The sequence below is a fragment of the Procambarus clarkii genome, chromosome 5, assembly GCF_040958095.1.
Source record: "Procambarus clarkii isolate CNS0578487 chromosome 5, FALCON_Pclarkii_2.0, whole genome shotgun sequence".
Lineage (NCBI taxonomy): Eukaryota > Metazoa > Arthropoda > Malacostraca > Decapoda > Cambaridae > Procambarus > Procambarus clarkii.
In genome coordinates, this window is record NC_091154.1 from 37,722,711 (window position 1) to 37,736,517 (window position 13,807).

The 13,807-nt window shown below is 38.5% G+C and overlaps 1 protein-coding gene across 1 annotated transcript in view; it reads right to left on the reverse strand.

Annotated features, from left to right (window-relative positions):
- Positions 1-4,010: 4,010 nt before the first annotated feature.
- Positions 4,011-13,807, reverse strand: part of LOC123751309 (uncharacterized) — a 41,617-nt gene continuing 31,820 nt past the window's right edge. The window contains exons 4-8 of the mRNA XM_069303780.1: positions 12,069-12,204; positions 8,920-9,069; positions 5,689-5,934; positions 4,303-4,449; positions 4,011-4,149 (exon numbers count right to left, since the gene is read on the reverse strand). Coding sequence (XP_069159881.1) covers positions 4,048-4,149; positions 4,303-4,449; positions 5,689-5,934; positions 8,920-9,069; positions 12,069-12,204 — 781 coding nt within the window. The 3' untranslated portion in view covers positions 4,011-4,047. The remainder of the gene's footprint in view (positions 4,150-4,302; positions 4,450-5,688; positions 5,935-8,919; positions 9,070-12,068; positions 12,205-13,807) is intronic.

The following is a 13,807-nucleotide window of genomic DNA, read 5'->3' on the forward strand; positions in this document are numbered from 1 at the left end:
TGGCGTTCTTCCAAGAAGAAAAGTTTGAAACTAATGGCTATCCAGGCCACTTGATGTAAGTTGCCACCTGGACAAGTAATACAAGGCCAATACAGTATCCTTTAGTGATTACCGGGATAACTTTTATGACACGCTAACATGTGTTCAAAGGATGGGTTAGATCTGCCAAAGACAGAGGTGACGGTCTTAGTGCAGTTGAGGGAACCACTTTGTCAGTATTTCAACTCTTGAAAGATTGTGGTTTAAGTGAATACCGGCAGAGTGAAAGTTGTACACATTTTCTGGGTAAAAACAATAAACTTTTGGTGTTTTTTAAGAAGTTTGTTCTTGATGATAGTAAAAGTAGAGAGGTTCACAAGCAGAAATACAACGTTTCCTTACAGTTATAATACCTCACATAAATCTACCACACATAATATAATACCTCACACCTCACAGAGCTATCATAAACCTACCTCACATAATATAATACCTCACACCTCACAGACCTATCATAAACCTACCTCACATAATATAATACCTCACACCTCATCATAAACCTACCTCACATAATATAATACCTCACACCTCACAGAGCTATCATAAACCTACCTCACATAATATAATACCTCACACCTCACAGAGCTATCATAAACCTACCTCACATAATATAATACCTCACACCTCACAGAGCTATCATAAACCTACCTCACATAATATAATACCTCACACCTCACAGAGCTATCATAAACCTACCTCACATAATATAATACCTCACACCTCACAGAGCTATCATAAACCAAATGGACGATATAAGTGTTCTTGCCAACATACATATTTCCGAACGTTCGACAAAGACAAATGTAGTCTTTGTCGAAGAAATTCATATCTCTTTGTTGAAACAAATTCTTGTCTCAAAGCTATATAACTAAGACATTCAGATACTGAAATTTAGATGTTTGACACCGGTCAATAAAATGGACATACAATATCTTGAAGGATAACATTAAACAGGAAATTAGAAACCTCTGTTATGAAGAGAGATTATAATGGTAATTAACATTGACACGAAGGACAAAGAGTAAGAGGGGAAAAATGATTGATGTAAACAAATGTTTAAGAGAGTATGAGAAGGGGAATATAAATAGTGTACATAATATGTAAACACAAAATAAAGCACGAAATAATGAATTGATAATTTTTTTTCATTTCAGTGTGAACTTTCGTACATACGGTTTTGGAAATGAGGCTCGCAAAGAATTATAAACAGCATTAGACCATTTGATCTACAATCGTCTGTTTTAGGAAAGATTTTAACTTGTCGAGTAATAAAACAAGCTGATTTGAGGCGAAGTACTTGCCTAATCTCTTTTTAAACGTATTATTAATGTTACGCTTTTCTGTTAAGATAATACTCCGTTGAAGTGAAACGTTTTCCATAATTTTTAAAGTCACTGACGTAAGTAATGTTTGATAATTAAATATTTCAGTGATTCTTGTGGGCAAGATTTCCAGGCTTCAATGATCTTTTATATTATTTTTTTTAAGTAGCTTAATATTACTCTTATTTCGAGACTGAATAAATTTAGCTTCTTTAAACGGGATTCATGTGATTTATCTATAATTCAATGTACTTCTTCAGCTTGGTAACCAAACTATTTGCAGAATTCTAGTACAGAATGTACTATTTAAATGAACAGAGAGAATTACTTTCTCCGAACTAAAACATTAAATATTTTCCAAGGAAGTCTTTTATCACTGCCTCGAATCCTTGTTTATTTACTTCCATGAAAACCATATTGTTCATCAAATAGCTTGCCTTCTCCCTTTTGTTTCTAATATATAATATTTTATATTTAACTTTAAATCTCATTAAGACTTACAAAGCTTGTAAAGTCAACTTGTTAGGCTTGTAATATTTGCTTCCTGTTGTATTTATATATATATATATATATATATATATATATATATATATATATATATATATATATATATATATATATATATATATATATATATATGTCGTACCTAGTAGCCAGAACTGCACTTCTCAGCCTACTATGCAAGGCCCTGATTTGCCTAATAAGCCAAGTTTTCATGAATTAATTATTTTTCGACTACCTAACCTACCTAACCTAACCTAACCTAACTTTTTCGGCTACCTAACCCAACCTAACCTATAGAGATAGGTTAGGTTAGGTTAGGTAGGGTTAGTTAGGTTCGGTCATATATCTACGTTAATTTTAACTCCAATAAAATAAAATTGACCTCATACATAAGGAAATGGGTAGCTTTATCATTTCATAAGAAAAAAATTAGAGAAAATATATTAATTCAGGAAAACTTGGCTTATTAGGCAAATCGGGCCTTGCATAGTAGGCCTTGCGGGCCTTGCGATATATATATATATATATATATATATATATATATATATATATATATATATATATATATATATATATATATATATATATATATATATATATATATATATATATGTCGTACCTAGTAGCCAGAACGCACTTCTCAGCCTACTATACAAGGCCCAATTTGCCTAATAAGCCTAGTTTTCATGAATTAATGTTTTTTCGACAACCTAACCTACCTAACCTAACCTAACCTAACGTTTTCGGCTACCTAACCTAACCTAATCTATAAAGATAGGTTAGGTTAGGTTAGGTAGGGTTGGTTAGGTTCGGTCATATATCTACGTTAATTTTAACTCCAATAAAAAAAAATTGACCTCATACATAAAGAAATGGGTAGCTTTATCATTTCATAAGAAAAAAATTAGAGAAAATATATTAATTCAGTAAAACTTGGCTTATTAGGCAAATCGGGCCTCGCATAGTAGGCTGAGAAGTGAGTTCTGGCTACTAGGTACGACATATATATATATATATATATATATATATATATATATATATATATATATATATATATATATATATATATATATATATATATATATATATATATATGCCAGAATGCAGTTCTTGGCCTACTATGCAAGGCCTGATTTGCCTAATAAGTCAAGTTTCCCAGAATTTCAATATTTTTCTCATTTTTTTCTTATGAAATGATAAAGCTATTCATTTCATTATGTATGAGCTATATTTTTTTAAATTTGAGTTAAAACTAACGTAGATATATGACCGAACCTAACCAACCTTACCTAACCTAACCTAACCTAACCTATCTTAATCATACCTAAACTAACATAACTAAATCAATAATTTATGTTCTTATTATAATATAATAATAATATTTAAAATAAACCAATAGGAAACAATTTATTGAAAATAAAGAAAATCACGGCCTATTAGGCAAATCGGGCCTTGCATAGTAGGCCGAGAAGTGCGTTCGTTTTGTATCCCTTTCTGTCTCTTTTTCTCTCTTCCAATATTTTACATGAGAATTAAGTTCATTTAGATAATTATTAACTGGCAATGCACGTCATTTTAATGTCTGGTCTTAGAAATTACTCACAGTAATATTTCTTTATTGATCTCCATTTTATTTAGCGTTAAGTTACATACACTGTAGGTGAGGAGTGAAGCTGGAGTCATCTCTGGACGATGAGGTTCATGTGATAACAGGGCTACATCTCTTAAGAATATCGGTGAGAAGCCACGCCAGAAATATCCGGATCAGGAGAGTGTTCAGATCAATTCTAACATATAACGTCACCCGTTGAACGATCGTCGTGTCCTCGTCCAATCACCTCGTCAGTTCTGGAAATGGTTGTGGCAGAAGAAGGAGGAGGATACGAGGGGAGAGTTGTGGATATTGACAGCCACGTGGATGGGACGTACGTAGTGGTGTGTGAAGGGGACACGTGAGGGAAGGGAGGGGGATGGACAGGTGAATTTGATAAAAACGAGAGGGGGGCATTTTGGAGAGGGTCGCTGTGGTACAGGGAGAGGGGGGGGGTGTTGCTGGGTTGTACGGTCGTAGGTAGAGGGACGCTGAATGAAAAGGTCGTTAGCTGAGCGTTACTAGGTGGGACGGTCGCTGGGTGGTGGAACGGACGCTGTGTGATGGAACGGTCGAGGCGGAAGGATTGTACTAAACATAGGAGATATCAACGTTGAAGCCACCACCGTCGTCGAAGTACTTCACGACCTGAGTGCGGCCGTCAGGTAGCAAGACACTGTACTCTCCTCGAACCTGTGACAAGAAAATAAGATACATAACATATAAATATACGAATAAACTTTACATATGCCCAATTCATTATCTAACTTCAAACACGTGCATTACACCGTGTTCTGTAACTATGTTATTCCAAATATATTACAGATGTTTTGCGTTTTCACTCACAACATTGCCATCGGATTTTTCCTTCTGTGAGAACTGGTTCCCAGACTTGACATCGTTGACGCCCCAATCGAAGTCGTAAGGCATCCCCGCCATCATAGCTGGGGCGGCTGTGGTGGTTGTTGTGGTTGTGGTGGTGGGTGGTGGCGGCTGTATCATGGTGTCAATGAAGAAGATTGTTAACACAGTGAACGTGAATATATATATATATATATATATATATATATATATATATATATATATATATATATATATATATATATATATATATATATATATATATATATATATATATATATATATATATATATATATATATATATATACATATATGTCGTACCTAGTAGCCAGAACGCACTTCTCAGCCTACTATGCAAGGCCCGATTTGCCTAATAAGCCAAGTTTTCCTGAATTAATATATTTTCTCTAATTTTTTTCTTATGAAATGATAAAGCTACCCATTTCATTATGAATGAGGTCAATTTTTTTTTTGGAGTTAAAATTAACGTAGATATATGACCGAACCTAACCAACCCTACCTAACCTAACCTAACTTATCTTTATAGGTTAGGTTAGGTTGCCGAAAAAGTTAGGTTAGGTTAGGTTAGGTAGGTTAGGTACTCGAAAAAAACATTAATTAATGAAAACTTGGCTTATTAGGCAATTCGGGCCTTGCATAGTACGCTGAGAAGTGCGTTCTGGCTACTAGGTACGACATATATATATATATATATATATATATATATATATATATATATATATATATATATATATATATATATATATATATATATATATATATATATATATATATATATATATATATATATATATAAGGTAAAAAATGGCAAAGTTTAGTTTTTATTAAATTTTAAGGAGTATTTTTGTTTTAAGCCTATGAATATGATTTTAGACTTACCCACCAGAAGTCACATCACAAATTATTCACTATTTACAAAATAATAATTAGGATTGCATTTGGTGTCGTCATTATGAACTCAAATCAACCCAAGGTAGTCTGTCAGTCGTGTTGCTGTCAAGAAAGCACAGGTCAGAAGGATTGAAGTTCAACTGAAGACTATTTGTTGTGATGCGCAATGTTGAAATGAATGGTAATTCGACGGTGAATTCAACAGGTATTCTTTATAATGTTATTGCTATTCAAGAATAGTATATAAACTTGTTTAGAAAATCGCGAGTCTTACAACCTAACACTTCGCGATATCTACAGCGATAGGTTTACCTCCTTCTGGGTGTATACCCCTGAGAGGTTACTTTAACTCTGGACAATATTCAGGATCGAAGAGTAATTGCTGGTTGGTCGCAGTAAGTTATTGTGTTGACCTTTATAGCCCTCCAGAGGTTGATGGCCTTAAACCCATCACTGACCTCCTTGACAGGCTGGGGATCAGAGGCTGCTGGTAACTCGTAGAGCCCTGACGGAAGCGCTGGAGGCGGAGCAATGGGTGTCTCGTAGAGCCCTGAGGGAAGTGCTGGAGGTGGAGTATTAGGTGTCTCGTACAGCCCTGACGGAGGTGCTGGAGGTGGAGCAATGGGTGTCTCGTAGAGCCCTGAGGGAAGTGCTGGAGGCGGAGCAATGGGTGTCTCGTACAGCCCTGACGGAATCGCTGGTACCTGTGGAGGTGAAGGGGTGAATAATTCTAGAGGTATTACCATAAATGCACTATTTAACAGACTATTTGATTATCTGTACTTTCGTGGTGGCGGAAACTTATTAAATACTGTTCCTCACTACGTAGCACAAGGTACTCTTCTCTATATATACTTTTGGATGCTTCCAAAGCTTTGACTAAGTTGAAAACACCTAACTTTTTAGAGAACTCTTTAGTAGAAAAGTGTGACCTGTTATCTCTAGATATTTATATATTTCTTACCAGACATTCAAATTAGCTGTGAACTGGAGTAATGTCTTCTCTGAAAATATGTCCCTAAGACTTAGATCAAACAAAGTGTTGTTTTTAGTCCACTTTTGTTTGCTAGCAATCTTTATGCATTGTAAAAACGGGTTAAGAGCCTGTGGCACTGGTTGTCGCATAGGCAGCACTAAGGCTGATGTTTTCACTTATGCTGATGACCTAGTTCTACTCGCACCGACCAAACAAGCTGTGGAAAATTTTATAGAAATATGTAAAAGATCTAATGAGAATAAAACCTAGCTTTCAATCCTGCAAAAATGTGCTGGGTTACTGGCAGGCATTTTGGATTAGAGATGGATTACTTGCAGGCCTTTTGAAACCAACTGAAGTCAGATCGATGTTATATGAGTTGTGGGTTTGGAGTTACGAGGAAGTGCAAATATATACATCATAGTATGATTAATATATATTAGTATATTTATGATTCATAGATATTATTATCCATTGCTAATATTCTCATCACCCTAATTTTGTGTGTATGTGTGTATATATATATATATATATATATATATATATATATATATATATATATATATTTACTACCATTATGAAAAAGTTTCCGACTTGATTTGATTTGAATGAGGTGGAGGTGGAAGTAAAGTACCCGTGAAGGGCGAGGTTAAGAACTCTTGGAAGGAGAGAGAGAAACTCTGGTAGAATATGCAATCTTGTTTCTCGCCACTGGCTTCATTCTCATTTGAACTATGTACTCAAACACCTGCACACACACACACACACACACACACACACACACACACACACACACACACACACACACACACACACACACACACACACACACACACACACACACACACACACACACACACACACACACACACAATGGTCCTTCACACTTAAGGATATTGCGTGGTCAGTTCTCTCACGGTATACCAATCCTAAGAGTTGACGAGATGTAAACGGGCCTAGTCTGTCTCCCTTACTGTCTTAAATATTTACTTGATACCATCTCAGACTCTATCTGTGATCTCCTCACCCTCGTGCCAAATGCCATCACCAACCATTTGCTAGGATTAAAGTCGAGCACCTCTTTACAGGTCATCACTCTGAAATACGCTACAATCCTCTCATGTACTGTTTGTGCGTGTGCGTGTGTGTGTGTGTGTGTGTGTGTGTGTGTGTACTCACCTAGTATGTGTGTATGTTTGTACTCACTCAGTATAAGTGGGTGTGTTTGGGGGGGGGGGGCTGTGTATACTCCCCCTAGTTGTGCTTGCGGGAGCTGAGCTCTGGCTCTTTGATCCCGCCTCTCAACTGTCAATCAACTGATGTACAGGTTCCTGTACCTATTAGGCTCCATCATATCTACATTTAAAACTGAGTATGGAGTCTGCCTCCACAGGAGTGGAGGCAGACTCCACTCCTGAGTGTGTGTGTGTGTGTGTGTGTGTATGTGTGTGTGTATGTGTGTATGTGTGTGTGTGTGTATGTGTGTGTGTGTGTGTGTGTGTGTGTGTGTGTGTGTGTGTGTGTGTGTGTGTGTGTGTGTGTGTGTGTGTGTGTGTGTGTGTGTGTGTGTGTGTGTGTGTGTATTCACCTAGTTGTGTTTGCGGGGGTGGCGCTTTGCTCTTTCGGCCCGCCTCTCAACTGTCAATCAACTGTTTACTAACTACACTAACTATTTTTTTTCACACCACACACACACACCCCAGGAAGCAGCCCGTGACAGCTGACTAACTCCCAGGTACCTATTTACTGCTAGGTAACAGGGGCATTCAGGGTGAAAGAAACTTTTGCCCATTTGTTTCTGCCTCGTGCGGGAATCGAACCCGCGCCACAGAATTACGACTGCTGCGCGCTATCCACCAGGCTACGAGGTCCCCTTTGGGTGTGTGTGTGTGTGTGTGTGTGTGTGTCTGAGAATGTAAGTGTATCTGTCTGAGTATCTGTATTTGTCGATATTGGGGTGTGCGTGTGTATATTTTACATATATCAGAGAGAGAAACAAATAAGACCGTGGGGAAGAAAATAGGCCACAGCTTGTAACATACCTGAGTGGGTAGTATTATCCCCAACACTATAAAAGCCTTTATTGTAAGACCCAAACGACAAACAGGAAATGCCTTAGTGGAATATCAACTTTAACATGAAAAAAAGTAGGAATGTCTTTCGAACACTGACTCATTAAATTCTTCCATTCCCTCTGTAGCTGTGTCCTTTCTCTCTCTCTCTCTCTCTCTCTCTCTCTCTCTCTCTCTCTCTCTCTCTCTCTCTCTCTCTCTCTCTCTCTCTCTCTCTCTCTCTCTCTCTCTCTCTCTCTCTCTCTCTCTCTCTCTCTCTCTCTCTCTCTCTCTCTCTCTCTCTCTCTCTCTCTCTCTCTCTCTCTCTCTCTCTCTCTCTCTCTCTCTCTCTCTCTTCTCTCTCGGGCGTAGTCAAGGTAAGACAATGGGCGTTGGATCTCCAACAGAGAAGGATGGGCGGGATGTCCCAAATATATCACAGAGCACGGAAACACACACTTCACCTTGAATGCTTGCTTGCCTGTATGCACCAGGAAGGCATGCAACAAGTAAACCATTATAGAGGCTTTCGGGCGAGAATGTAAATAAATGTTTTAGGTCAGACTGATTCCCATAGAAGAAAACCTCAAGCTCGCATTGGCAAGTAACGTAAATCTTTGAGCATATTCATGAACGTAACTGGTAAACTTGCGTAAACTCACTTCATACAGGTTAGAAGGCAGCGCTGGTGGTTCGTAACTATATTTAGTTCTGGGTTGGAATCTGTGACCCGGACCCAACCCTGGTCGGACAAGGTCCAGTTTGGCCCCATGACTCGTCAGCGCGCATGCGCACGCCCACACTAACGCCACCTGTAATTGGTGGTTTTAGTTAGAGATGACCATCTTAGAAGACCAGCAGTAGTGCAGTGACTGTAAAAACTTAAACTATCATAAAAAGTACATCCGAAAGTACAAAATTATATTCCAAACCCAAAAATACAATAGTTATCCATACTAATACAAGCGTGTTACAATAACAATCTATTTCAAAATGCCTCGAAAGAATAACAAATAAAATATTATATAAAATAAGTAAATAAAAGATAAGCAAACTCTAACAATAAACACTAACATGCAAATGATGGCATCAGCATGCAACACTAAACATCTCTAATCTTAGAGAAACAGCAGAGAGCAACATAATTAAACACTAAAATATATAAATAATAATAATGGGACAGATAATAATTTTAACAAAACGTGAAAATTCAAATACAAGAATACTTTAATATTACAATAACATATAAAATGTTAAAAGTAATATCCTGTTGAAGTAACCCCGCCCTCTCTCTCTCTCTCTCTCTCTCTCTCTCTCTCTCTCTCTCTCTCTCTCTCTCTCTCTCTCTCTCTCTCTCTCTCTCTCTCTCTCTTCTGTGACAATATCTATTAAATGGATTATCTATGTTTTTCAATGTTTATCTCTCATTTCCATTATATTTACTCTATTTCAACTTATTCCATACAAGCTAAAGATAAAATATATCTGTAGGACGATTTAAAAAAAAAGTTATTACAACGAACGAATTAGTTTTCCTTCAATATAATGAGACTATATGAAACAATATAAAGTCATAAAAATATATAAATATAAAAAATATAATATATTAAAAGTATATAATATTACAAATAATTTGTTAAAATATATAATTTAAAATTATAAAATATAAAAGGTCTATAAAGTTTTACAAACTTGCATTATATTATATAAAGAGTCGTGAGATGAAAATCATAAACAAATATAGATATGAAAAATGCCAATTTCCTGTTGCTGGTTGTTGACGTATATTAGGAACGAGAGGCACCATAGTAATATTCCTTGTGGGGGCTTTTGGGGGTCTATAAACATGACTTTATTGCATCATTATTTATATCAGTTCACTGAAAGTTCTCGTCTATTAACACTTGCTACTGTGTCTTTCATGTGTGCAGTGCAATCACTGTAATAAAGAGAGAGAGAGAGAGAGAGAGAGAGAGAGAGAGAGAGAGAGAGAGAGAGAGAGAGAGAGAGAGAGAGAGAGAGAGAGAGAGAGAGAGAGAGAGAGAGAGAGAGAGAGAGAGAGAGAGAGAGAGAGAGAGAGAGAGAGAGAGAGAGAGAGAGAGAGAGAGAGAGAGAGAGAGCGAGAAAGAGAGAGAGAGAGAGAGAGAGAGAGAGAGAGAGAGAGAGAGAGAGAGAGAGAGAGAGAGAGAGAGAGAGAGAGAGAGAGAGAGAGAGAGAGAGAGAGAGAGAGAGAGAGAGAGAGAGAACAAAACTAATCTGGAAATCACATTGTGAGGTAAACATATATCACAAAGAACATGAAGTGAATCCCGTCACCTTAATCATTCTCGTCAACTCATTCCTTTCCGCTTCTCTCTCCATCTTTACTATTATCTTCTCGTCTTTCCTTTCGTCTTCATATCTATTGCTCTCATCTTCCCACACTTTCTCCCACACAGCCGATAACATAAACTCGGGGCGGGAGAATTACAAGACAGCGAGCCCCCACATCGATCTGATGACCTTTGACCCCTATCTGGTAATGTTCTCGTGTGAGGCGCCTGGGCTTCTCTGTCTGTCTGTCTGTCTCTCTCTCTCTCTCTCTCTCTCTCTCTCTCTCTCTCTCTCTCTCTCTCTCTCTCTCTCTCTCTCGCTCTCGCTCTCGCTCTCTCTCTCTCTCTCTCTCTCTCTCTCTCTCTCTCTCTCTCTCTCTCTCTCTCTCTCTCTCTCTCTCTCTCTCTCTCTCTCTCTCTCTCTCTCTCTCTCTCTCTCTCTCTCTCTCTCTCTCTCTCTCTCTCTCTCTCTCTCTCTCTCTCTCTCTCTCTCGCTCTCTCTCTCTCTCTCTCTCTCTCACTCTCTCTCTCACACTCCCTACAGTCTTCCCTATCCGCCCTGCCTTCCCTTCCTCCACAGCTTTTTCCTTCCCACAGACTTCCCTCTCCCTCTGTCCTTAACCGTCCTCTAAAAATCTCAATAAAACGCGCGTAGCTCCTGCATAACGCTTTCGTCACTATGTAAACTCGGAAAATAGACGAGCGTGGCCTTTTCTGAATGCCTGTATAGCCGCAAAAAAATAAAATACACTCGCTGAGTATTTTCGAAGTACCCGAGTTTACTCAAAGAATATCGAAGTCCACTGAAGGCTGTCAGAGTCTTTTGAGAGTGGACATCTATATATACAGTATATATATATATATATATATATATATATATATATATATATATATATATATATATATATATATATAGCCTTGTAGTCTTTTTTTCAGAATAGTGTCGTTGCTTCTTCAAAGAGGTCTCATAACCCCTTTTCATAAAAGCCTCATAGTCCTCTTCCGAGAAGATATGCAGCCCTCCTTAATGATAATCAAGTTAGACTCGTAGCTGTTTTTGTTTTACGATAGTTTCATAGCCCTTTCAAAACATCGGCGTTCAGAGAAGTATCGTAGCCGTTTAAAAGTAGCCTCTTCTGATTGTCGTCAAAGCTCTTTCAAAATATCTTCGATGCCATTTCCAAGCGGTCGTATAATCCCTTCAGAATAGGCAAAGTTCTAATCCCTTATCATTTAGAATAAATTGATTGGTATCAATTATTGGTATGATGCTGATCAGGATAGCATGGTAGTCTTCCTGGAGTAGCCTGGTAGCGCTTGCCTAGAAAGTAGCCTCCTGTAGGTAAGTAGCTCCTGTAAAGTAGTCGGTTTATATTAAGTAGCATGCCAACTACCATGTAGCCCCCTCTGATGTAAGTACCCCTAACCGAGGCAATTGGTAGCCAATGGTAGCCTCCCATCACAGTAGCCTCGTAGCACAGCGAACAAGAACCTCGTACCTTGTACATGTCGACCACACGGCAGGGCAAGCAAGCCAGAACTGGAGACAGGACGGGGGTGGTGGGACTTATATACCCTCCTGATGGCTGACGCTGGGACCAGGAAGTCCCTCCGTCGGTTGCCACCTGACGTGAACTATCGGTTTTCATAACAAAATGAGTAACCGATTGCGTACTGTGTATATGTGGGTGCGTGAGTGTGTGTCTGGGTGTATTCTAGTGTGACAAATTCGAACAGCAATTTTGTCCTAGTTGTGCGAGGAGTTTCTGTATGTTTTTTTCCTCTCAGTGTCTCCGAGCGCTGCCCACTTGGCCTAGAGTAATAACCACTTGGTTAGATGATAAGGTTTGTCTTCCATGTGCAGGCGATGAGTCACAATAACGTGGCTATAGTATGTTGACCAGACCACACACACTAGAAGATGAAGGGACGACGACGTTTCGGTCCGTCCTGGACCATTCTTAAGTCGATTGTCTTGAGAATGGTCCAGGATGGACCGAAACGTCGTCGTCCCTTCACCTTCTAAGTGTGTGTTCTGGTCAACATTGTCTTCCATAACTTGCCTGAACGTTAGGGAATCAGATAGAGACCTTTTTTTGTCAATCAGACGAGTAAATAAAAACAAGAAGCGGGAATCACCGCAGCGGGCCTATTGGACCGTTGAGGGTGGGGCCCCCATCTTAATCCAACTTCTGTTCCCCATGTATCTTTCAAGCCAAGTCTTTACCACAAGCTATTCCATTTCTTTCGCTGGCATTTGCAAGTATTCTATTCCTCTCGTCTACCATCCAGTTGCCAAGCCACTCCTATGCGATAGCTAGTCAAAATTTGAACTTCAGCTTATTACCGATGTTCCGGGTTCCGACCTGATGTTATTATAGATTCCATATGTCGTTCCTATATTTTCCCACTGGATTGCCTACTCCTTACCCACTTGAAGACCTTGGTCATGTCTTTCCTCACCCAGTGGCTGTGTATGGAATGCAGAGCGAGCTTCCTCGTCCTCTGTATGGAAAGCCCTGAATACCAGGGATCAGTCAAGTCACCCAACGCGGGATTTTCCCGAGAGAATCGAGGTCTAATCTAATATGTGGTAACACAACTGGGCGGCCTGGTCACCGTGAGGTCTCACAGGGTCAATATATATTTAGAGTACGATATTTGTATATTTATTTCTGGCGAGTTTTCATGAGACGATGAATTAGTCTCTAGGTTTCAGGTCATGTCATGACTCCATGTCTCTTTCACAGCTCGATTTTTTCCTGATCTATGTTTTTATCCAATAGAAGGTGTCACTGTTATTTCCAAAGCTTAGGACTATACACTAACACATCATTCATTATCAGGTTACATTTCTTTACAATCAAACTGATTCTTCACGCAAAGTTTGGAAGGTTAAGCCTGCATGATTGAATTTTCAGAGAAAAGAACTAATGCTGAATGGGCGATTTAGAAAATAGACAATAATATATATAATTCACATGTGAATTACAACTTAATAATGTTTAGGTGTACATATTAGGTCAGGCGGCATGACCAAGGTCCCCATTTTCCTGACCCTATCATCACAAGTCAGTCACAAAGTAACAAGGTAACGTTACAAAGTAAACTACATGGCATAGTAGACCACTAGGTATATAGATAACAATATGCTCAAACACATATAAACCATCCTGCAAAGCACATATACGAAACAATTCCTTCTAGACTCAGCTTACAGGAACAACCGTCTTTTAGG